At 45.3% G+C, this 24992-nt stretch overlaps 1 protein-coding gene across 2 annotated transcripts; it reads left to right on the plus strand.

The window, feature by feature from the left end:
• Nucleotides 1-77: 77 nt before the first annotated feature.
• Nucleotides 78-24730, plus strand: CDNF (cerebral dopamine neurotrophic factor). 2 transcript variants are annotated; one of them, XM_039519331.1, is made up of 4 exons: nucleotides 78-201; nucleotides 16592-16719; nucleotides 18917-19058; nucleotides 22865-24730. In XM_039519331.1, the coding sequence occupies exons 1-4, from the start codon at nucleotides 78-80 to the stop codon at nucleotides 23041-23043; spliced, it is 573 nt and encodes a 190-aa protein (XP_039375265.1). In that variant the 3' UTR covers nucleotides 23044-24730. The 2 variants fall into 2 exon arrangements, with proteins under 2 accessions (XP_039375265.1, XP_039375266.1); XM_039519332.1 differs by lacking the exon at nucleotides 78-201 and adding an exon at nucleotides 11773-11933.
• Nucleotides 24731-24992: the final 262 nt, after the last annotated feature.

The following is a 24992-nucleotide window of genomic DNA, read 5'->3' on the forward strand; positions in this document are numbered from 1 at the left end:
GCCCCGCTCGGGAGGAGGGAAGGGGGCGGGGTCATTCGGCCGCGTCTCGTCTCGTGCCAGGCAGCGCCGCCGGCACCATGCAGCGGCAGCCCGCGCGCGCTGTGCGCAGCCCCTGTGCAGCTCTGGCCCTGGCCCTCCTGTGCACGGGCCCCTGGCTCGCTGCCGCCCTTGCCCCGTGGGGACAGGAAGCTCAGTGCGAAGGTGAGCGGGGCAGGGGGAGCGGGGGCCGCTTGCCTTATTGCACCGTGTGCTGCTGCAGCTGCCCTGGGCATCCCCCGTGCTATAAATAGCTGCGTCCCCATGGCTGCTCTCCCCAGTGTGGCTGCGCAGACGCAGAAGGTGTTTCATTAACAAATGTAAGTCACCATCCGTGTGTGAGCGGGGGGAGGAGGTGAGAGCCCTCCCCCTCGAACTGCTTAATCCACAATGGAAAGTGCAACCCCATGCATGGCCTAGATCCCCGCCCCTTTAAAGTGCTTTGCAAACATTGATTCCTCCCAGCTCCCCTGGTGCAGATCTACCTCCGCTGGTTTGAATCTGAGCAGTCAGGCTAGTGTTAAAGAGGTTATGGGGCGGGCTACGCTGACTGGCTCCTACTCACTTGATTTTTGGAAGTGCTTAGCCAAACAGCCCATGGAAGTAAAGTGGGAGCTACCTGTGCTCGCTCAGCAACTTTGGAAATCAGGTCAGACGTGGCAGACAGACTGGTGTCTTACACAAAGGTCCCTTGTCTTCTCTCCTGTTGCTCTAGAGCAGTGATTTTTGAATGCTGCTTGCATAATTATGCTTCAGTGTCACTGACAAATGGTAGTGACTGCGATCCCAGGGGAGCCAGCTGAGGTCACTCAGGGTGAACTGCAAAGAATGGGGCAGGCAAGCCCCAAAACTGATGGATAGTCCATCACAAAGCAGCTTCTATTGTACCTCACTGGTTACTCGGAAATCAACAACACAGTTCCCTTAAAGTAACCCAGCCTCAGGCATCCACCTAGACCAGTGGTCCCCAATACGTCCTGGCCCCCGGGAGAGCACCCATTGAAATGCTGCGGCAGGGACGCCTCTCGATGACGACACTTGTCGCCAAGTGATGTCATCGAGAGGCGTCGCCCCCGAATTTCGGCGGGGACACCTCTCGATGATGCCGCTTGCTGTCGACAAGTGACGTCATCGAGAGGCGTTGCTCCCGAATTTTGGCGGGGACGCCTCTCAATGACGTTGCTTGTCGACTGAAAGTGGTGTCATCGAGAGGCGTCGCCACCGCGGCATTTTGGCAGGTGCTCTGACGCCGCTGTGGTCCTTTGGCTGGCACCCGCCAGCCAAAAAGGTTGCAGACCACTGACCTAGACAGTCAAGTTGGGTATGATGATTTCTGAAAATCTTATGTCATCATATAAAAAAGTTTCTACCAATCCCAAAGGACTGGACACATTACCTCCCAGCCAATTCTTATGAACTAAAATTTATCAAAAAAGAAAGGAGACAGAGTATGGCTAAAAGATCAGTATACATACAGACATGAGTTCAATTCTTGAGGTTCAGATTCATAGCAGAGATGGTGAGCTTTATAGTTGCAAAGAGTTATTTTAGAATTTAGTCCATAGATTATAGTCCAATATAATATTCAGGGTGTTCCAGTTTAACTGGGATCTCAGTCTTGCACTCAAACTTCCCATGATGAAGCTTAAGCAGATCTGAGATGACAGGATCAGGACCCAAGGATCTTTTATACAATTTCAGGCCTTTGATTGTTCGGAGTCCCTTGGCTTACAATAGGCAATCAGGGCAACTTTGAAGTAGGTCCATCACCGGTACTTAGCTACATAAATTAACATAAGGCAATTGCTTTTTTTTCCACCATTCACAGATGATTGGCTATACATTTCAAAGACGGATGAATACAATGATATCCCATGTTTACAGTTCATTTAAATGCTAAAATGTTCTTTTGATCTCTGAATTTACAGCATAGACAGGGACTGTTTGATTACATTGTTGACCTCTACCAATATATATGTAAATACACAAAAACACAAACATTATCTCCCCATATGTTTTTAAGGGTTGAATTTGAGTCATTCATCCTGCAGGATGCTTAACCCTTTCTTGTCATGCATCACAGGTAGAAATTGAGGTTGGAATTCAGTTGTCAAAATTAAGGCTGCAATTTCATCGAGCCAGGCCTCCATTTATTAGAGGGCTTTTTTATAAGCACTGGTTGCTCTGGCCTGTTACACTTGGCCATTGATGGAGAAATAGAATAAAGACAACAAAATATTGACCACCTTTTAGGAATCTCTGCCTGGATCCATGTGGTTCTGTCCGTTACACTAGGTTGTGTATCTGCTTGATTTAATGGGATCAGTGTGAAAGGCTGTAGAAAATACTTCATGTTACAAATATTATTTATAATGAACCCCATAAATATGCTAACCACTGTGCAAATATACAAGACATAGTCTCTGCTTCTAAGAACTCACAATCTAGTGGTCAAGCAACAGGTGAAGGGTAGGGCAGAGGGATAAAACATGCAGTGAAAGTTTTCTTCATGCCTCCTCCCTCCCCACTATGTTAGTTAATGGCTTGTAGGGGGGAGTCTTAAGGAGGGGTTGACAAAGAGCATTTTGAGCATAAAGAGGTAGTGTGGGAGAAGAGGACAAGGGGATCAAGACTGGTATGTGCACAAGGTGTCAAAAGTTGGAATTGGGGCGGTTGTTGACAGTCGTAAAAATAACCCCTCCACCCAGTTAAGCGAGACTCTTTGTGTAACGATGGCAAAAATTCAACTCAAGTCACACCATTTTGCCATCATGTCTCTCCTTGCTTGTAGCTTATGAACTGTGGCTCATCTCTGCCACAGATGTACAATAATATGTGCTAAGTAAAATGTGTAAATAAAATTTTTTAACCTACCATCTGTGGTGGTGTGAATTTTCTTTAAAAGCTCATACCACTCACTGTTCAGCCTCTTGTTTTCTCCAGGTCCTGTATTCTAAATGTACACACAATCAGTACATAAACAGTAGATGAATGTTGATATGATTCACACAAAAGCTTTCTTCAGCAGCTTTTCTTCTTGCGGCAAGATGGACATGGTGACACGCCAGTACTGTTAAGCAACGGAAAACAAACATAGTTCCCCAGAGCCTATGTTTGTGTGTGATGTTTTAGAACATGCTTGATTTAAATGGAATATGTCAGCTAAAAATTTTAGGCCCGTTTGAATCTTTTTTAAACAAAATCCAAATTGTAAAATGAATAAAAATGTTTTATGCTCTAAACACTTTAAAAACCTCAAATACTGTGAGCCCCAAATGCAGCATTGTATTAGTACATGAGAATTGAGGCCCCAGTCCTGCAAACCATTCCCATGCAAAGGCCCAAGCCAGTGTGGTTCCATAGAGGCCCAGGGGTTTGCCCATGTGGAGCAGGTTTCAGGATCAAGATCTTAAGTGTTACACTGCAGTGTTATAATAGCATGGTGCTAGTGCATGCCAACCAGAAAGTGAAATTAAGCAATCTAATTTCACAGTCCAAACTGACTAAAAAGCTACAAGTACCATAACTGGTGAAAAGTAAATGGAATTTTAAGAATTCTTTTGTCTTTAACCATCTGAGATGGTAACAGTAGCATAGGCAAAAAATTCTTTTAAACATTTTACTTTCAACAAGAAAGTGGCGCACCATTACTTTAATCTCTGGGCTTCTGTAGTAGAGCTCAGTGACAAACTTCTCAGTGCTGCCATTCCATTGGCAAGTTAGTACTTCAGAAGGTGCATGGGCAGCTCTGGAGCTGCCCTGATCCTGGGACTTACCTGGCACATGGGGCAGCTACCAAGTAGTTACATTTAAATAAGGAAAGTGGAAGAGATGCCCAGCTTGCAATAGCAATGTATTGTAAGTATTAAAGGCTTAGTGGTGTTGACTCTCCTGCCTGGGGGAGGAGGGATGGTCAGGAGAGCATTGGATTGGGACTCAGAAGATCTGGGTTAAATTCCTGGCTCTGCTACAGAATTCCTACATGCCCATGACAAGTCACTCGCTGGGTATGTCTGCACTGCAACTGGAGGTGTGATTGCAGCACACGTAGGCAGACCCAAGCTAGCTAGATCAAAGCTAGCTCGAGTGACAATAGCAGAGGAACTGTGGGGCAGCATGTGCAGCGGCTGCTCAAGAATGTACCAGGGGTCCTGGGTGGGTAGGGGTAGGCCATGCTGCTATGGCTTCACTGCTGTTGTTACTCAAGTTGGCTTGGATACCAAGCAGTGAAGCTGCAACAGTGTGGAATAGCTGCTAGAGTCACCAGGGTCCCAGGTGGGCTCATACACCTTGTGCTGCAGTGGCTTCACTGCTCTTGTTATTCAATCAAAGCAGGCTCAGGTATGTCTACACCTGCAGCAATCATACCTCCCCAGTGCAGCATAGTCAGACCCTAGGATTCAGTTTTCCCTATGTAAAATGGACACAGTACTAATTCCCTCTGTCATAGGGTTCTGTGAACTAAAATTCATAAATACTTGGAAGATAGGGTGACCAGGTGTCCCAATTTTATAGGGACAGTCTTGATATTTGGGGCTTTTTCTTATATAGGTGCCTATTACCCCGCCACCCCATGTCTCGCTTTTTCACCCTTACTATCTGGTCACTCTACTGGAAGATGTTCAGATACTATAATGAACGAGTCATGTGTGTCTCTGAACAGAGATTCAATTTCCATTAAGTCTAGAGAGATCTCACACTGAATCAGGGCCGCCTGGAGGGGGGGCAAGTGGGGCAATTTGCCCCAGGCCCCGGGCTCCGCAGGGGCCCCCAAGAGAACGGGTGAGGCCCCAGCCCCACCTCCGCCCCTCTCCCGGAGCCTTAGTGCATCCAGGAGCATCCCTGAACAGCGCCGCAGCGTGGCTTGGCGGGGCCTGAGCTCCGCCCCGCTCAGAGCCGCGAGGTAAGGGGGCGGGGCTGCGAGCTCCAGGCCGAGCGGAGGGAGCTCAGGCCTCGCTGGATCTCTCAGCCCCGCCCCCTTACCACGCAGCTCTGAGCTGGGTGGAGCTCAGGAGCCCCACCGGAGCCACACTGTAGCTGTTCAGGGACGCTCCTGGATGCGGCGCGCTGAGGCTCAGGGTGAGGGGAGAGCCGGGGGTAAGAGGCTGGGGCTGGGGCAGGAGGGTTGGATAAGGGGCAGGGAGTCCCAGGGACAGTCAGGGCACAGGGAGGGGGCAGAGGTTATAGTCTACATTTAATTTCAGTGCCATAGGGAGATTCAGGTCAGGGGAGGGTAGCTTCATTTAAAATTAGCTACTGGGGGAGGGATGACATGAGAAGAGCAATATCCTACACCACCTACCTCCTTCCCAACCCTACCAAGGGAGACCCCCCTCTCCCCGCATTCCCTGAGGCTTCAGAGGGGTTAATTCAGTGGTTCTCACTCTTTTGTCCTGGTGACCCCTTTCACATAGCAAATCTCTGAGTGCGACACCCTCCTCCCCTTATAAATTGAAAACACTTTTTTATATACTTAACACTATTATAAATGCTGGAGGCAAAGCGGGGTTTGAGGTGGAGGCTGACAGCTCGTGACCCCCAGTAATAACCTTGTGACCCCCTGAGGGGTCCCGACCCCCAATTTGAGAACCCCTGGGTTAATTTAATTTTAGCACCCTGTGTCCATTCACATGCATGTGCTATTTTGAGCATGTCAATTTTCACAACATAGGCTCATCCCAGATTCTGGAACAAGCTCAAATGCTCAGTTCGTGGAGTATGTACATAAGCTATACTAAAGACAAACTCACAGTAACTGTCTCCAGTTTGTGAGGGACCCCATGGAGCCAGTCTCTAGGAAACAGATAAATTCATGGAGGTTAAGTCCATTAATGGCTATTAGCCAGGATGGGTAATGAATGGTGTCCCTAGCCTCTGTTTGTCAGAGGGTGGAGATGGATGGCAGGAGAGAGATCAAGATCACTTGATCATTAACTGTTAGGTTCACTCCCTTGGGGGCACCTGGCAGGATACTGGGCTGGATGGACCTTTGGTTTGACCCAGTATGGCTGTTCTTATGTTCTAACCTAAATGAAACCAAAGTTATGGAAACAGATATGAGTCAAGGAAGCCAGCAGAGTATCAGAAACCTGGAAAAATCTCTGACTAGATGGGCTCAGGCGTTTGGTCACAAGCTGAGGTGGTTCAAAAGTTTTGGATTTTTTTTAAGCAGAACTTTTTATTGTTTCTTTAAACAATCAAAAACAGTAAGCAGCAAATATTTGGCCACCCACTTCTGAAACCCCAAACCATATTCAGGTTTTGGCAGACTAATTTCAGCTTTTCAATTAAAAAAACAACAACAAATTTTGAAGGAAAGCAGACATTGTCCGTTATTTTCTTCTGCTTTTTAAAAACTCCTAGTTTTCTATCCAAAAAAAGTTTTGACGGAAAATATTTGTCCAACCCTTTTAATGAGCTTTAGTGCCTATTCACCCACGAAAGCTCATGCTGCAAAACGTCTGTTAGTCTATAAGGTGCCACAGGATTCTTTGCTGCTTTTACAGAACCAGACTAACACGGCTACCCCTCTGATACTTTTAGCACTAGCTGATTCTGAGAAACCAGTGATACCTTGTAAAGAAGTTTTCTCAAAACTGGGTTTGTGCCGAGATGCGGAAGGTTTATTTTTCCCAGGGCCGCCTGTGGGGGGGAGCAAGTGGGGCAATTTGCCTGGGCCCCATAGGGGCCCTCACGAGAATATTCCAATTTTTTTTATGGAAGGGGCCCCCAAAATTGCTTTGCCCCAGGCCCCCTGAATCCTCTGGGTGGCCCTGCACTGAATTTCAAGGAGGTAGAGTTTTAGCCAAGAGTTCTGCTGAAATCTGTTAGTTCAACTCCTCAGATGGCAAACTATCAGCACCTGCCTTCAGTATAAACTACTGATGGCAGGCACTGAGCAAAGCAAACATTTCCCAGTCTGCAGCTTGCAGACCTATTTCCTTCCTCAGTAGATAGGCCTGTGGGGGAGATCACACAAGTCACCACAGGCCTGCATAATCTCCAGTCCCCCTCCCAGGAGTGGGAGGCAATTCATGGCATGATTCTTCCCATCTGGCACATTGGCGCTCCACAAATTCAAAGGCCAGACCTGCCAGCGAGATGCACTGTTAGCACATCGTGAGCCCCTCTACTGTAGGAATCCAAGCTACTACTGCACTGAAAGCCCAGGGTCAGCCTGAAACGCTGAGATTCAAAGAGCTCCCCTTCGGATTTTAGCAGGCTGGCCTGTACCTGTAGTAAAATCACAGTGATAAAAAAAGCAGAAACATCTGTTAGATATTTAGCTAGGAAGCAAAGACATATATTCAGTGCCCAGCATCAGTGGTATAGTGGTAAAAAAAGCGGGCAAACTAATCTAACCTAACCTCCATATTCCTCAAATGAAAGGCAGGTAACCTCAATTTACCTGAATTTACCCTTGACTGTACTACTGCCAAGCATGCTGCTAGTGCTCAGTAAATAATATATGCTCTAAAATGTCCCTGGGAGGTAAAAGAACCCCTTTTAATTATCTTTTGCATGTGCTGCCTTAATTCCTGGAAAATTAAGCTTGTAGGAGGCTGTGGATGACAGCTGTATCATCACGGTCTGTGCTCTTGTCAGATCGCAGGAGGTAAGCAAGGCAAACTGAGTCAATACTTAGGAAACCCCCACGGTAAATCCAGATGCTGCAGGAAATGGTGTTGGTGAACCAGTAGGTAGCACTTCCCCCTCTGAAAAGAGAACAAGGAGTCCTTGTGGCACCTTAGAGACTAACAAATTTATTTGGGCATAAGCTTTCTTGGGCTAAAGCCCACTTCATCGGATGCAAGCAGTGGAAAATACAGTAGGAAGATATATATATAGATATATACAGAAGACATGAAAAAATGGGTGTTGCCATACTAACTATAACGAGAGTAAAGTCAACTGTTGAAAATGGGCCATTCTGATTATCACTACAAAAGTTTTTTTTCTCCTGCTGATAATAGCCCACCTTAACTGATTACTCTCATTATAGTTAGTATGGCAACATCCATTTTTTCATGTCTTCAGTGTATATATATCTCCCTACTGTATTTTCCACTGCATGCATCCGATGAAGTGGGTTTTAGCCCACAAAAGCTTATGCTCAAATAAATTTGTTAATCTCTAAGGTGCCACAAGTACTTCTGTTCTTTTTGCTGATACAGACTAACACGGCTACCACTCTGAAACCTTTCCCCTCTGAGTTTGTACAGAACCAAATTCCTCACTATTGTATTAGGAGCATTGTGCTACTGGAGGTGCTGGCTTTTTAAATAGATGTAAAACTGAGGTTCTGATCACTTGTGATCATGAAAGTTCTCATGGAAGTTTTTATAAAATTAGGGCTATTAATCTCCCCCCACCCCTGGCTAAATTCCATACAGGGTAACTACATCCTGCCCAGGTCAGAATACTTTCTTCAGTTTCAGATAGACACAGGGGTCCTCTTCATTTCCTGTCGTAAATGGTTGTGTAGTGTATCTGTTAAACTGCTGCTCCCCAGAGGTGGATGGATTTCAGTGGAGTGATAATTCTCAGAGCACTTTGGATGAAAAATGTGATATAGTTGTAAGGTACAATAACAATATTACATAGAGCTTTTCATCAATAGATCTCAAAGCGCGTTACAAAGGAAGTCATTATCATTATCCCCATTTCAGAGTTGAAATAACTGGGACACAGGGGAAAGTGACTATTAAATACTTTATAAAACCTGCCATTAGTGAATTAGATGCCTTAAAGGTTTTGGTTAATTAATGATAACTTGAATAGGATTTTTTTATGAGCGGAGTGTCCAATGATACTAGATCATCAATCTTGCACAACAGCAATTTAAAAAAAAAAGTATTCATGCAAAGCTTTAGAAGCAAAATCTCTTGAAGGGATGTGTTATTTCCTGTAGGTGGCATGAACATATCATACAATTACCACCCGATAAGTCTTTTGCAGCTTGGAGACTGTTTGGCAGGTAGGTGATTTAGCCAGTAAAGCTTTAAGCATTGGCAAAGCTTGGTGCCAAAGGGTTTATTAACCAACATCACTGGGCTTTTTGTTAGGTTTTTACATAACAAACACTTATAACATTCCCTTTGCTGTTGTCCAAGAGTTGAGTTGTTGCTTTTCTTCTTTTTCCTTGAAAGGACATTGATAGCCTGGTAAGTGGTAACCACACCTCCTTTATAATACACTGAGTAACAAGTTTTAGTCACCGAGATGGAAAAATTCTATTGTCTGACAGCCTGAGACAACCAAAATCCAGACCTGCAACAAGAGTCATTAAATTACTGTCCCCTAGACAAAGCTGCTTTCCTGCACTGAACAATCCTGGGATAATTGACCAGTGAGTCCAACTGATTTTGTTTGCTTGTAAACAGCACTGAACTGAATAAAATAATCAATGACTTGCTAAATCCCTTCTCTTGCTCCATTCAGTCAGCAGCAACCTGCCTAATTCTTTACTTTGGAAGGAGCGCACATGGCTAACTACACAAGGCCACCAAGTTATCTTCCATATTTCCATACTTTATAGCTAGACTTGAGACTTTTGAATAAGTTACCATTTAAAAAAAAATAATGTTTGTAGCGAATCATCATATTCATGCCCACATTGGATTATCCTCAGGGCCAGATACCAGGATGTTGCAAATAAAATTACATCTGCACTTCACATTAATAAAACAAAAGAACAAATAAGCAGCATGTTCCCCAGATTACCCTACTGGAAACTTCAATAGACTCCATTAAAATCATTCAAGTAGTCACTGGCAGATTCTGCTGGCCTCTGGTAGTTCTTACTAGAGGATCAACTGCCCCAGGAACTAAAAGATTGATTGCTGTGTTCCAAACCTATACCCCAACTCAGCAAAGCATTTAAGCATACACTGGACTTTAAGCAAGTGCTTTACTGAATACGGATGCTTTGCTGAACTGGATCCCTAGTTAACAGCTGGAACTAGGAACCTACTGAACATTTTCAACTGGAATTTCCTCCAGGGTAGTAACTGGTGATGCCAGTACTTACTCTGCAAGTTCAAATATTTGTAACTGATGAAATGATGGGGAAAATCGGCCCCTTTAAATTCATGTACAGTTTACATTGTCTGCATGCAGTATTAAAGTCTGGATTTAGGTACCCAGTAGCAGATGCCAAGGTTTGAAAATGTTGGCCTTTCACCTCTCTGGGCCCCAGTTTCCCCACTTATTAAATGGTGCTAATAACATGTCAAAGCAGTGTTGTCAGGCTTAATTAATTAATGTTTATGAAGCATTTTGAGACCCTTGGCTGGAAGGAACTGTATAAATGCAAAAGAATTGTGTTAATGACATAGCTCCAAGATGGGTCATGGGAAATTGTAACAGGGGACACTCCTTGAGTGCCTCTTGTTGCTGCATGCAGTACTGCAGGCCTTCTTCTGGCACTGGAGCCCCCTGTATGTTGCTGACCTTTCTTGGTGGGTCTTCAGTGGCTTGGCTCTCTGGTCAGGTCACACAGTCAAAAAGGAACCCCTTCTGGGATAGCAAAAAACCCAACAAACTGTCTGCCCTTGCCAGGGTCTTCAGTTGCAGCTCTAGGGCCTTTAAATTCAGTCCTTTGCTTGGGCTTCTAAACAAGCCTTGTCTTCTTCTCAGGTCTTAGGTCACTTCGCCAGTGGCTGGTTAAGGACATCTTTATCCAGATAAACCTGTACTGTTTTGCCCACAGCTTTTAGTATCTGGCTTAGTAACACCTGCTTTTGTTCTTTCTGTACCCACACTGTTGCATGGATGCCATTCAGTATGTTAGGATCATTTTTAATCTTCCTTTTTCCTCCTGGGGAGAGCTCTTTTTAGCTGGGGTCTGGCTGTGGCCTTGCCTTGCAGCCTTTTTGTGTTCCAGTATCATCTGAGCTAGGGTGAGGCAGCTCTTAATTTCAACTGTTTGAGGTCCCTGGTGGCTCAAGCTATCATTCAGGGTGCAACCACTACAACTCTTTTCTAAGTGTAACCCACACACCTCCTGGGTGTGGTGTTCTGTCCGCTCTAGTGGCACTGAGACCACTTAGAGATTAATGAGACTGCTACAGCCTTAACTAAGGGTATGCGGCGGGTAGCGATCGATCTATCGGGGATCGATATATCACGTCTCGTCTAGACGTGATATATCGATCCCTGAACACGCTCCCGTCGACTCCGGAACTCCACCAGGGTGAGTGGCAGAAGCAGAGTCAACGGGGGAGCCGCGGCCATCGATCCCGCGCCATGAGGACGGGAGGTAAGTTGAAATAAGATACTTCGACTTCAGCTATGTTATTCCTGTAGCTGAAGTTGCGTATCTTACATTGACACCCTCCCATCCCAGTGTAGACCAGGCCTAAGAGCCATGTGGCTTTTAGCTCATGCATTAAGCTCCAGAGGTCCCAGGTTCAATCCTGCCCAGCGATGACTGGGGTCTGTCAATGTTACATACGGATGACTCCTTCAGGCTCTCCAGTTCTTTACCTTTATCCATGCTGGACCTGAAGCAAGTTGGACCTTAAGCAAGTTCTGGAGCTTAATCTGCTCCTTCTGCAGCATCAAACACTTGTTCCCTGTGACGGGGTCTGCTTACCCCACACTAGCCCACACAGTGTTAAGCCCGTGTTATTGACAGCGGAAGTCCCGCCTCCCAGGCAAGACTGGGCATGCTCCAAGTGCTCTAGTAGTATAAAGGGAGGGAGCCCAGCTCATTCTGGGTGGGAGGGTGCAGGGGAAGGCCTGTGGAGGGCCAGCCACAGCCCCTGACTGCACTGGGAATTGAAGCCGTCCACAGCCTGCCTGCACCCTGATGACTGGAGGAACCCTTGGAGATGATTGGCCCTGCTGAACAGAGAGGACCCGACATCTCATGGGAAATCCCAACACAGACACTGGTAGGAAGTGACCCAGGGAGGGTGATGGAGTGGTACCTCCCCCTGGGGAAACTCAGTGTATTTTGGTAGGACCTCCCTGCTGAGTCAGTGGCAAGTTGTTAGGGCCCTGGGTTGGGGCCTGGTGGAGTTGGGTGGGCCTGGGCCCCCCTACTGAGGCTGCCATACCTTATAAGGGGTGCCCCAACGCTATAGACTCTGGCTGCTAGGCCATGCTACCCTGCACTGAAGGGCTGCTTTATAGACTGACCGATGGGCCATGCAGCCCTGACCCTAGGGGTGTGTGGACCATCACATTCCCCAATCTCTTTTTTTCAATTCTGGCCAAGTCCTGTTCCCACTGTATAGCCAGAGCTCACATCCTGTCTCTTGAGGAGTACTTCTCTTCAAGTTCTTGCAAGTCCTCAACCTTTGGGCCTGTAGGATATTGAGTTGAGCCATGACTTCCTCTTTGACCCTGTCTTCTATTTTTCTCCATTCTAGTAGGGGTTGGGTTGTTGAGTAGCTGTAAAGGCTACAGCCATCACAGCAGCCTCTATAGTTGACACAATCTCTGTATTAGTGGCTGTTGATACTAAATCTGTCACTGGGTGGTGAATCCACACACTTGTACCATTCTCCCAGGTGCTTGAATCCTTACCCCATTCACTTGTGGGAATATAAGCTTTCTGGTCAGCAGTCACCATGCTTGTGTGCTTATCACACCTCTCTGCCCTCTTCGGGACCATCAACCTCAGTCCTCTAATTTCCTCCATTTGTTCCAGGAGGAGGTGGTTGGCTTGGATGTTGAGGTAATCCTGCAGTCTTGTGACCATCTTCTTGCTCTGTTGTTGCTGTAGCTCCCATCTGAGCACTGCATTTCAGTCTTGCAAACTCATTGGCTGGGTTTCCAACACCTGAATCTGGGTCTGGAGTTTTTGCAGAGCCGGCTCATGTTCTTTATGCTGGCTCTGTAGCTGGCCCTGCACCTCAAAGACATTCTGCATAGCTGTCTGTAGAGTCTATTGTAATTTCAGGTTCCAAAATTGCTAAGATTTCCGCTCATCTGTCCTCTTCTGGATCATCACAATCTCGCTCCTGCTGTCACTATGAAGAGCTTCCTTCTACATGAGTAGCTGTCAGAAACTCTCTTGCTTCCCCTTTCACTCTTTAGTGAGCATGACTAGCTCTTCTTGGAGCTAGGAGATCTCAGCCTGCTCTGTTATCTGCAGATTTTTCAGTTGCTCCTTTAGCAGCATCTTTTCCTTTTTCTCACTCTCCCATTTTAAGCTCCTTCTGTTTCAGCTCAGTCATTTACTGTTCCAGGGCAAGCGTGAGCCTCTCTATCTCCTGAACTTCAGATACTGCCTTTCCACATTTCTTGTAGTGAGAGGTGCAGTTCTTCTCCAGAGCTAGCAGATGTTCCACCTCTTATCTGCTTTCTAGGTGGGCGATTGCCTTCTCAAGGCCTCTGTTCAGTTTGGCTCCTTCACACATCTGCTCTTTGAAGTGGTCTTTCTCTGCCTCCACCTGGGTCTTGAGACTCCATGTTCAGCACTGTTCTTCTTGTAAGAACTCTTATGCTCTCTGTGCACAGATCCCCAGGTCTCTCGGTGTCCACAGGTGTGAGAAAATTGCTCTCCACCTGGCTCGGCCTTCCTGGGCTACCATTCATACTGGAGGTGAGGGGCAGGCTACTTGTTACTTGTCCCCACCTGTGCAAAATGTTTTCTTTGCCAAATAGAAGTGTCTTAACTTCATTGGCCAGCACAGAATAAAACTTGCTTTGCCCTTTCCAGATCTGCTTCTACCTGCTTTGTTCATGCTGTGCAGTCATCTCCTCCAGCAGAGCCTGGGAATGTGTCTGTAATTCTTGGATTTGTGCTTTCTGCACTTTTAGCCAACTAGCCAATTGTAGGCAAAAATCCTTCATCTGGGCCTGTAGTTTCTGAAATTGTTTGCCAGCACCAACCCTGGGCTCAGCAATTCCCTGGTTCTCTAGAACCCTGGTGTCACTTTCCATCTGAGTGTCTTCATCCCTACAACTCTGCTGTCCTTGAGGACTGTTGGCCAGATCCTTCTTGTGTGGAGCCCCTTCCATCTCCTGGGTCTGACCTGGCTTTTGTTACAAAGTAGGCAGTGTCTCCCAGTTCTTACCCACTGGGGCTAAATGTGGAGTCAGGGTTTCCCCACATAAGCAATGGAGAGTTGGAAGCCTCAGGCCAACTTCTCCCACTTAGGTTTATACCTCAGAGTCTGTTTTATTGACTCCCAGTATGCACCTCTTCTGGTGGACTCCAAGCTCCCCATAATTACAGTCCCCCTGTCCAAACTGCCACATTTTGGCAGGATAAAATCCTTCTATGTGGCCCAGAGGGCCCCTACAGCCTTACATTTTCGTGTCCCAAGCTTGATCCCCACAGTTATTTGTACTCTGTAGTCTGGGTCCCACTACCTTTGGGAACAGCATCTTTAATAGTTGGAACCTGCGCAGTTCTCTACCTACTCTGGAGAATAGGGTGTTTCACAGTCCCTGTTCCTATACGGGGACACACCGTTTACATGCCTCTCTTGCCTGGAGAGAGTGTACACGATTGGACAAGCCCCATGCCTCCTCCCTTTTTAGCATCTACAGCAACTGTCTCATCAGCATTGCTGGATCACACACACACACGCTGGTCTTCCTGCAACTGTTGCTGGCCCTCCGTATGCATATTCAGGATATCAGACATCTCACACTTGAGATAGGCCTAAGCATTGCTCTGCAATATCCATCGCTGATGGGAGGGGGCTCACACTCCACTTCTGGTTCCAAGTTGGAACAGGGGGCACTCACCTCTTGAGCACCTTCTGCTGGTATGTGTGTGGTACTGCAGGCCTTTTCATGTTCCTGGCACCCCCTGCAGCTGTCGCCCTTGCTTGGTGGGTCTTCAGCAGCTCAGCCCTCCAGCTGGATCACACAGTCAAAAAGGAACCTCTTCCAGGGTAACAAACAGTCCAACAAACTCTCTATCAGCTCTCACCAGGTCTTCAGCACCAGCTCTGGGGCCTTTGAATTCAGCCCTTCACTCAGGCTTTTAAATAAGCCTTGGCCCCTTCTCAAGGATTAAGTCACTTTGCCAGTGGCTGGTGGGGGAACCCAGGCCTGCCCACCCACTTAGGGTGACCAGACAGCAAATGTGAAAAATCAGGATTGGGGTGGGGGGTAATAGGAGCCTATATAAGAAAAAGACCCCAAAATCAGGACTGTCCCTATAAAATCGGACATCTGGTCACCCTACACCCACTACTCCAGTCCCAACCTAAGCACCCTATAAATAGCAGCTACATATTGATTCCTTTGACTGGTTGCTGCTACTTCCCTGGGGCCTCTTCCCACCCACCCCTCTATCTTTACCCCTAACCTCAGAGGTGGAGTTCTCAGGGCCTCTTTCTCCCAGATGAAGGAAATGCAGTCAGTTGCTCTCCTGTGGCCAGAGAGGAGACCCTTTAATCCTCACCCTTCTAGTCCCAGCCAGGCACTGAGCTACTAAGGCCCTGTAGCTCCTTTTATCTGATCCTACTGGGCTCTGACTGCTTCCATACTGCATCTCTAGGCAGGCCTAGAGGACCCACCTTTTCTGCTCCTTTCCTGGGGCAGGGTGTAGTAGGATCACAGGGCCTTGTACACTCAGTCACAGAGATGCTATCATGTTGTCAAAGATCCTCTTAAGTTAGAATATGCATGAAAAACACCTTAATGCTCTGCACAATCAGTGTGGTGGACCTTGCATGGACCTTCAACACCAGGGTGAACTTTAATCTTGTATGATCTTGTTCTCACTAGGAACTGTAATCACATTTAAACTAGCTGCTTTACCAATTGAATCACCTGACACAATGCTGACTGGTCCATATAAACATGGACAAGACAGGGATGATCTAGGTTTACTTGGTCCTGCCTCAGCATCGGGGTAGACCTGATGACCTCTTGAAATCCTTTCCCATGAGTGACCCTTCCTTGACCAAGATTTTTGTCCAGCGGTTAGAGTGCTAGCTGGGAGGCCCAGGTTCAAATGCCTGTTCTGTCATATAGATTTCCTGTCTGACCTTACACAAGTCATTTAGTTTTTCTGTGCCTCAGTTCCCCATCCATAAAATGGGGATAACAGCACTTACAGAGCTCAGAGGTGTTGGGAGAATAAATGCATTAAAGACTGAGGCAATCAGATACTATGGTAATGGGGGCCAGATGCGTATTTAAAATGGACAGAACACAAAATTTCCTTGTCTTCCCTGGCCAGTCATGGGCAGTATCATCTCACCTAAACTGATTTTTTTTTAAATGGTGATTAAACACAATTAAATGTTCTAGTTGAGATTAGCTTAATCAAACCAAGACCAAAATGCTGACGTATTCTGATCTCCTGTTATAATAAAAAACTTAAGGCTAGGGGAGACATCTGGAGCTGACAGGACAAATTCTATTCCTACATATAAAGCTGTTGGCAATACTGGGAGCTAAAATGCTGAAATAAATCTTTGGTTTGTTTGGTTTTTTTTGATTCTTCATTTGTTAAAATCTGTAATTTTCTGTTTTTATGAAGTGCTAATGGATCCCTGTTCTTATCCAACCTATTAAAATTCCTTAAGCTTTGCTAGATCCTACTGGGTGGCTTATATATTTTGTTTTCTTATTACAGTGTGTAAAGGATTTTTGGACAGATTTTACAACTCATTAAAAGAAAAACATTCTGACTTCACCATGGCCACCATAGAGAAAGAACTGGTTAACAGCTGCATGGATACAAAAGGAAAAGAACACCGCTTGGTACTAGTCTCTTTTGTCTTTAAGTTCATGATACTTTGAAAAATAAAATACTGATTAGATGGTTCTTTGATAAAATATTGGTTCATCTGCAGTGTTATTTAGTGTATTGAGCTGTAGGGCACTGGTTCAAATCCAGCTACATCAACAGTGGCTGAAAATTATTACCAACTGCTAGCTTACATAAAATAAGTTTGAAGGCTTCCATTTAATTCAGGTGTATAAGGGCCCACATTAAGACCCTGATCCAACACTCTTTGAAATTAATGGGAATCTTTCCTTTAATTCGTTGGGCATTGGATGGGACCCCAAATGCTCCACCCCAATTAGCACTAATTAGCACCCTTTTCAACAGTTTAGCTAAGAGGGCAAGGCGAGGAACTGAGCTGCCCTTTCATTCCTAGAAGTGATCCCTCCAAATCAAAGCAGGTAGGACGATGTGGAAGAGGTTTGCCCTGCTGCCATCCATGATGTACCTGTTCTGTGGATAAACAAATTTGTTTCCTGGGTTCCGGGGTAGCACTAATCACAGGCCTACATCCTACAGTTGGATGGGGACAACACATTTTTCAAGCCTGTGGTAGGTGCACAGCCTTGAGTAAGTAGAAGATCTGTCATTGTGCAAGGATGTGGGCTGAGGCTGCGGAGACCAAAGGCCATTAGGCCACCCTACATTTTGGAAGTGGAGGCCTCTGGCCTGCAGAAGAGACTGGGGCTGGCTGAAGCCTACTGCACTATCTAACTACGGTTACCTTAGTTGTTAATGCCAAGTTCTCCTGCCATGCCTTAAGGCTGAGTCCTTCACAATTCAGAGGCTTTTCAGCTGTTTCCCAGTGTTCACTGGGGAGAAAAAATGCCCTTCATTCTTCTTTCCGCTCTGCTAAGCTGCCAAGAGATAAGGAGTAGGAGAGGAATCACAGAGCCCCATAGCGAAGAGCTTCTGGGCAGGACACAATGCTGCAGTGCTGTTCAGCACCTCACCAGCCTGGTTTTAGGCTAGTGACAGTTCCGATGACCTCTGTGGTGTCTTTAGCTTTGTTATGCACGGGTGGTCTGTATTCTGCCACTTTAAATCTTGAAGGACTGTTGTTTGCAAAGGCTGGCAGCCATTTTGTTTTCAGTTCTTTGAAAACTGTTAAATCTCACACACACACACACACACTGACTGCATGGTCACACAGTGACGTCACTATGTCCTCTCTTGTTTTGTTAACCTCCTAGAGCCTGGTGGTGGTGGCGGTGGTGTTGTTTGTATTCCTGTAGCTCCTACACTGCGTAGGAGCATGTCATGGACCAGGACCCCCACTGTGCTAGGTACCATACAAACCCGGAGCAAAAAGACTGTCCCTGCCCCAACGAGTCAACGGTCTAAATGTAAGACAAGAGACAACAGGTGGATACAGACAGACAGATGGGGGAACACAAGGAGGCAACAAAACAGTCTTAGTCAGTGTGATGGGCAGTGGCCTCAGCACACCTACTGCCTAACCATTCTCATGCTGAATAGTACCCCATACGCCAAGTAGTCCCATTTTCCTCAGTGAGATTATTCAACATGAGTAAGGGTGGCAAAATCTGACCCCTAATACAAAACAAAGATCCTTCTGATTGAAAGTATTAGTTTGCTCTCTGCCTATTGAAAGATGTAACAAAAATAGGCCACTGTTTTCCATCAAATGCACCCCATTCTAGAAGGTGTTATGATGAGATGGAAATGTCCCATTGGTTTCAAATTATGATTTATTGAGTTAAGAGTGATATAATTCATGTCCTGGAGACAGAATTTTGTATTTTCAATGGCTTATTAATAACAATACTTTGTACAAAATAGTAATCAGAGTAAGAGGAATCTGTTATTTGCACAATAACAGCTTCCAAGCTGCTTCATATAAGGTGTATCTAACACAAACACACATTGTTTTCTGTGAGCTGTGCCAGACCTGCAATATCCCAACATTCCACCAAGCATAACAAAGCATTCATTTAACACACCACCACAGGGAAGGTCCTTCTGTCAAAAGAGGAAGTGGTAGGAGTCTGAGTTTTGGGGTACAATCCTTCAGGGTGCTAAGCATCCTCAAATCCCATCAACTTCAATGGGAGTTGGAGGTATAAAGTACTAAACGTGAACCCCTCTGCAGTTGGCAGGAGCCACTCCCCATTTTGTCTTAGTGCTGATGATGTGTCCTGCTTGTTTCAGTGCTATTACATTGGGGCAACAAGCGATGCAGCCACAAAGATCATCAGTGAGGTCGGCCGCCCAATGAGTGCTCATGTGCCTGTGTCGAAGATATGCGAGAAACTGAAGAAGAATGACATTCAGATCTGTGAGCTCAAATATGGTAGGGCCAGAGTCTGGAGCAAACTGGTGGGCCTAGAGATCTAGTTGCATTCTGTACCTAGTTATCCCCATGTATCCCCATTGGCTCCTGCCTGCATACCACATCTCTATTCATTGTCAAGTGGGATGTAGAAAGGAAAATAAATAGGTTTCTATTCTTTTTGCTTCTAAAAAATTAGGCCAGAAATGCCCTCCCCCAATTAGAAATATCAGGAGCACTAAGTCATGTCTTCACTATTTTTGCTGGAGAACTCTTTGGCTGGCTTAGGTATGTGGGTGGGCACTCTCTCAGCCCTTACATGAAGGGGCAGTTGTGTTGAACTCTCTAAAGAGAGAATTTTTTTTGCAAGTGTTTTTGTTAAGTAGCTGTTAACAAAAAATGAATCATTTTAAACATGGTGAATTAAAAAAACCTCTCTTCTCTCTCTTCAGTTAGGCTGCACACCCTTTGTGTAACTGATGTTGAATGCTTGCCACTTTCTACTTGTCCATGTAGTTTTCTGTGATAAAACTGAATGTATAATGTAAAAAAACAAGCAAGAAAAAAATCCTTATAATTTCTGTGTATTAAAAACCTTTTCAGGCCTGTATGCGCCAGGAAAACACAGAAACAAAGCACAACCCTTTGGTCCTTTCCTTTGCAAGTCACCTTCAATTTGAAGAGCTGGCAGGGTGCTGACCCCATGCCTGTTATCCTTCATTTGTGTTTTAATGTCTCTAACCAGAGGCAAAGGCATCCTGTTGTCTAGCTGAGCAGAACCACTCACATGGCACTCTTGGGTATATTTGCAAGCAATTTTTATGCAGGAATTGGAACGGATGCTAGTCAGGGCTTGAGAAGCTTAGGAAGTGAGCTCTGCTAAGCCAGTTCCACAAGGAATTAGTCTGCCCACACAAGCCATTTAAAATAAAGTCTCTACTACTGGATGCCAAGCCACAGAGAGGTGGTGAGGAATGGCCAAGGAAATTACTAACTCATGAAAATGCACCTTCTTCCATTCTCTGTACCCAATTCAGCCAGTATTTCCATCCTGCCGTTAGGACACTGAAGTGTCCTGTTCCCTCTCCCCACCCCCGAGAGTTACTCTGACCCAACGTCCACTGTACCAATATGTTGCTAAAGCTCCAAGTCCTTAGGGCATGATGCAAAGCCCCCTGAAAGCAGCCTGAGTCCTGCTGTTGGCATCAGTGAGCAGTGTTGTCTAGCTTTGCCAATTCCAGCTGTGAAGGTTTCTGCTCAGAATAAGGGCTACTGTTGAGAAGCTGGCCATTTAACAGGCCCAATTCTTTCCCCTGTGCAGTTGTGGGAGCTGTTTCATAGTCTCCAAAGGCACAATTTCTTTTTATTATGAAGTTGAAAATGGTTGACAATTCTAAAAGAGTAAAATGATCAATTTTTTTTAAAGGGTTTTGATTTTATTTTTAAAAGAACATATCATGACTCCTCCTTCTCCTCAGAGAGCTACAAACTGCTCACCCGCGGTCTCTCTCTAGATAGAAGTGAAATACTGTGCTGTTCAACATACTCATAAATGATCTGGAAAAGGGGGTAAACAGTGAGATGGCAAAATTTGCAGACAATAGAAAGTTATTCAAGATAAAACTGACTGCAAAGAGTTACAAAGGGATCTCACGAAGCTGGGTGATTGGGCAACAAAATGGCAGATGAAGTGCAATGCTGATAAATGCATAATGCACATTTGGAAAACCATCCTAACTATGCATACAAAATGAGGGGGTCTAAATTAACCGTTGCCATTCAAGAAAGATCTTGGAGTCGTTGTGGATAGTTCTCTGAAAACAGCTGCTCAGTGTGCAGTGGTAGACAAAAAAGCTAACAGAATGTTAGGAACCATTAGGAAAGGGTTAGATAATATTGCCATCACATAAAGCCATGGTCTACCTATACCTTGAATCAGTGGCAGATTAATGATTTTGCTGCCCCTAGGCCCTGAAATAATTGTCGCCCTGCTGACTCCTGGCCCCGCCCCGACTCCACCCTTTCCCCGCCCTCATTCCAACCCCTTCCCCAAAGTCCCGCCCAAACTCCGCCCCCTCACTGCCCCTATTGGATCCCTTCCCCAAATCCCCGCCCCAGCCCCGCCTCTTCCCCCAGCGCACTGCGTTCCCCTTCCTCCCTCCTCCCTCCCTTCCCCACGAAACAGCTGTTTTGCGGCACAAGTGCTGGGAGGGAGGGGAGAGAAAAAGGACCTGGCGGCACGCTCGCAGAGGAGGCGAGCTGGAGCAGGGGAGCTTCTCCGTGGGTGCTCAAATTTGACACCTCTTCAAATTTGCCACCCTAGGCCTAGGCCTTGTCGGCCTAGGCGATAATACGCCTTGAATACTGCATGCAGTTCAGGTCCCTCAATCTAAAAAAACTGCACAGAATTGGAAGTGGTACAGCTAAGGGCAACAAAAGTGATTATTCATATGGAATAGCTTCCATATGAGGTGAGATAAAAAAAGACTGGGACTGTTCAACTTGTAAAAGAGATGAGTAAGAGGGGATATGATAGAAGTCTATGCTATCATGAATGGTGTGGAGAAAGTGAATAGGGAAGTGTTATTTACCCCTTCACAAAACCCACAACCACCCAATAAAATTAATAGGCAGCAGGTTTAAAACAAACAAAAGTAAGTACTTCTTCACCCGATGCACAGTCAACCTGTGGAACTCGTTGCCAGGGGATGTTGTCTAGGCCAAAACTATAACTGGGTTAAAAGAATGAGAAGTTCATGGGGCATAGGTCCATCAATGGCTATTGGACAAGATGGTCAAGGACGCAACTCCAACTCTGGGTGTCCCTAAGCCTCTGATTGCCAGAAGCTGGGACTGGATAACAGGGGATGGATCACTTGATAATTGCCCTCTTCTGGTCATTCCCCCCTGAAGCATCTGGCACTGGTCACTGTCAGACAGGATACTGGGCTAGATGGACCATAGGAATGGCTATGATGGGACACACCAATGTTCTTACTTGCCTTAAAAACAAAGATAGGAGTTACATCACTACGTGTAGCAAGGGTCCTGCTGAGTACATGTGTCAGGTGAATAAGGCAGAAAAATGGTTGCCAAATTTCCTTATATGAGTCCATGTCTTGTTACATGAGGGCCATAAGGCTCTGTGTTGTAGCTCCTTCAAAGATCTAATCACCATCCTTTTTATATAGACTTCATTTTGAGCCACAGAAGGTAGGATATTCAGAAGATAGAGGAAGATCTGTCCTTTTAATCAGATTTGGTCAAAAAACAATTCCAAATTTTGCAAAAATAATTGAAAAATGTTATTGACATTTTGGAAAAAAACAATAAAAAGAAAATTGAACAATCTGTAACTGGTTGGAAAAAAAATTGATGGATTTTTGTTCAAAGCTCCAATTTTCAATAGTTACAACCATGTACTTCTTATGCAAGTGATCACTTTGAGGAGAAAAGTTGGGTCTGATCCTGGGGATACACACTGGAGTAAATCAGGAGTAACACCATTAAAGTCAATGGGGTTTCCACTTTTATATGTGTCTTAATGAGATCAGAATCAGATTTGATAGGCCAGATCCTCAGCTGGTATAAATCAGTGCAATTCTATTGTTTTTCACGTGAGCTATGCAGATATACAATAGGTGAGGATCTGGCCCCTTATGTTTAACTTTTTGTCCCTCACTCAACTATCACCTGAGTTATAGGAGATACTTTTGGAACATTTGTAGGAACTGGAATTTTTTTCTTTGGCAGCACAGAAGAGTTGAGGACAAATATGAACTCTCCTGTGGTCTCTAAAGCATGTCTCACATTCTTTGTTTTTGCAGAAAGGAAACTGGACTTAAACTTGGTGGATCTCTCCAAGATGAGAGTGGCTGAGCTGAGGAAGATCCTGGATAGCTGGGGAGAAGTGTGCAGAGCATGCATAGAGAAAACAGACTTTGTGAACTTGATTAAGGAGCTGGCACCTAAGTATACGCTTACAAACCCCAAATCAGACCTTTGATACTTGTGCCAACCTAGTGCTTGCTATGGTAGGTCATCTCTCTGTGCACAAAGAATGACTGACAATGGAATAGCTGGGCTAAAAAACTTATTATTTGGTTACAACTCACAAGTGCCAAAAAACGGAGTTATTATTAATAATTGCTTATCTAGCACCACAGAAGGGCATAGTACTTTACAGACAAGACAAGGTCACTGCACCAAGGAACATAATATATAAGAATCAAATTGTATTTGTATTGCCATAGCAAATAGAGTCCTCAGCCCCACAGTGCTAGCACTGTACACACACATAACAAAAAAATGACCCCTGCCCGAGAGATCTTATACTTTAAAGTAGAAGAGGAGAGACCAAACCCCAACCCCCTAAACAAACCCCAAACAGACCTTTAGCTAAACCAGTGTAATGTGTGTAGACAATCTTAGGGCTTGTACGGCTTTCACCATATTGGTTTAAAAACCATTAAATATTATTGACAAAATACTATTATTTTCCATGACATAATATATACAGTTATAAGCAATTTGATAATAGTATAACTGCATCCACAGTAGAGGGTTGCATCAGTTCAACTACATTGGTTTCTAAACCAATCTGTTTAAGTCAATACACAAACTGTGTGGAGACCAGCCCTTCTGTCTATTCAAACCTGGCTTGTATTGGTATAGTTTGTAATGTGCAGGTACAACTTGTACATAAATAAGCCATGTTTAAACCAATGCAGTAAGTCCCTGTGCAGAGGCTTGTACCAGTTGAATTGAATTGGTGAAATTTCTGTAGAAAATCTTCTTTGCAGCCTCTGCCTCATTCATTACACACCTTTTAACTCCTGCAGTGAATGAGGCAGGGGCCTTACAACCAGCATTGTGTAGTGAATGAGGCTGTTATCTCATCCACTGTCCATCTTGTGCATTTCCAATCCTAGGTCAACACCTTGATATATTCAGGGAACAGCAATATTTTTATTTAAGGAGTTTGGAAACAGAGAAGTTAGAGGCAGAAAAGGCTATTTGATTATTTAGTGTATTCCTCCTTCTAGTTGAGGTACTCCAGGGGGTCCATAGGCCCTGCTGATTAACTCCTCCCCCTTCCTCCCTCAACTCCTCCCCCTCCCTCCCAGTGCCTCCTGCATGCCACAGAACAGCTGTTCCTCAGCATGAAGGAGGCACTGGGAGGGAGGGGAAGGAGTGGAGACAAGACACGCTCAGGATGTGTGTGGAAAGAGGTGGGGCAGAGGTGGAGTGAGGGTAGGAAGAGGTGGGGCCTTGGAGGAAGGGCTGGAGTTGGGGCAGGGCCTGGGGATGAGTTAGGGGAAAGGGTTGAGGGTCCAGGAAAAATTGTAAATCAAAATGGGAGTTCTTGGGTTACTAAAGTTTGAGAACCGCTGCTCTAGAACATTTTAGAAACTTGCAAACAAACCAGCCTACCTTTTTGGTCCATTAAAACCAATTCGTTTCTTCTCAGATATTGACACTCTTCAAGTATTTGCAGCTGGCTAGCATATCCAACTTATTTGCTGCTTGGCCACAACAAGTATATTTTGCTCTTTTAGGATGGAATTTTGGCCCCTAACTCCCTTAGACTCCTTTGAGAATTCCTCAGTTTCTTAATTCTCTCACATATTTTATTTGGCCTTCTTTGAATTCCCTTAAGTTAGTAGAAGCAGCAAAGAATCCTGTGGCACCTTATAGACTAACAGATGTTTTGTAGCATGAGCTTTCGTGGGTGAACACCCACTTCTTCGGATGCAAGCAGTGGCTTAAGTTAGTAAGTTGTACCACTAATGTTGACAGAGAGTGTCACTAGATCAAGAAGTTTTGTCTAAGTTTGTTTGAAGTCATTACTTTACATGTATGCACATAGGCCCCAGACCAGCAAGGCACTTAAGCACATGCTCAATTTTAAGCATGTGAAAAGTCCCATTGAAATCAGTGGGACTATTCACATGC

Source organism: Mauremys reevesii, linkage group 1, assembly GCF_016161935.1.
Source record: "Mauremys reevesii isolate NIE-2019 linkage group 1, ASM1616193v1, whole genome shotgun sequence".
Taxonomy (NCBI): Eukaryota; Metazoa; Chordata; order Testudines; family Geoemydidae; genus Mauremys; species Mauremys reevesii.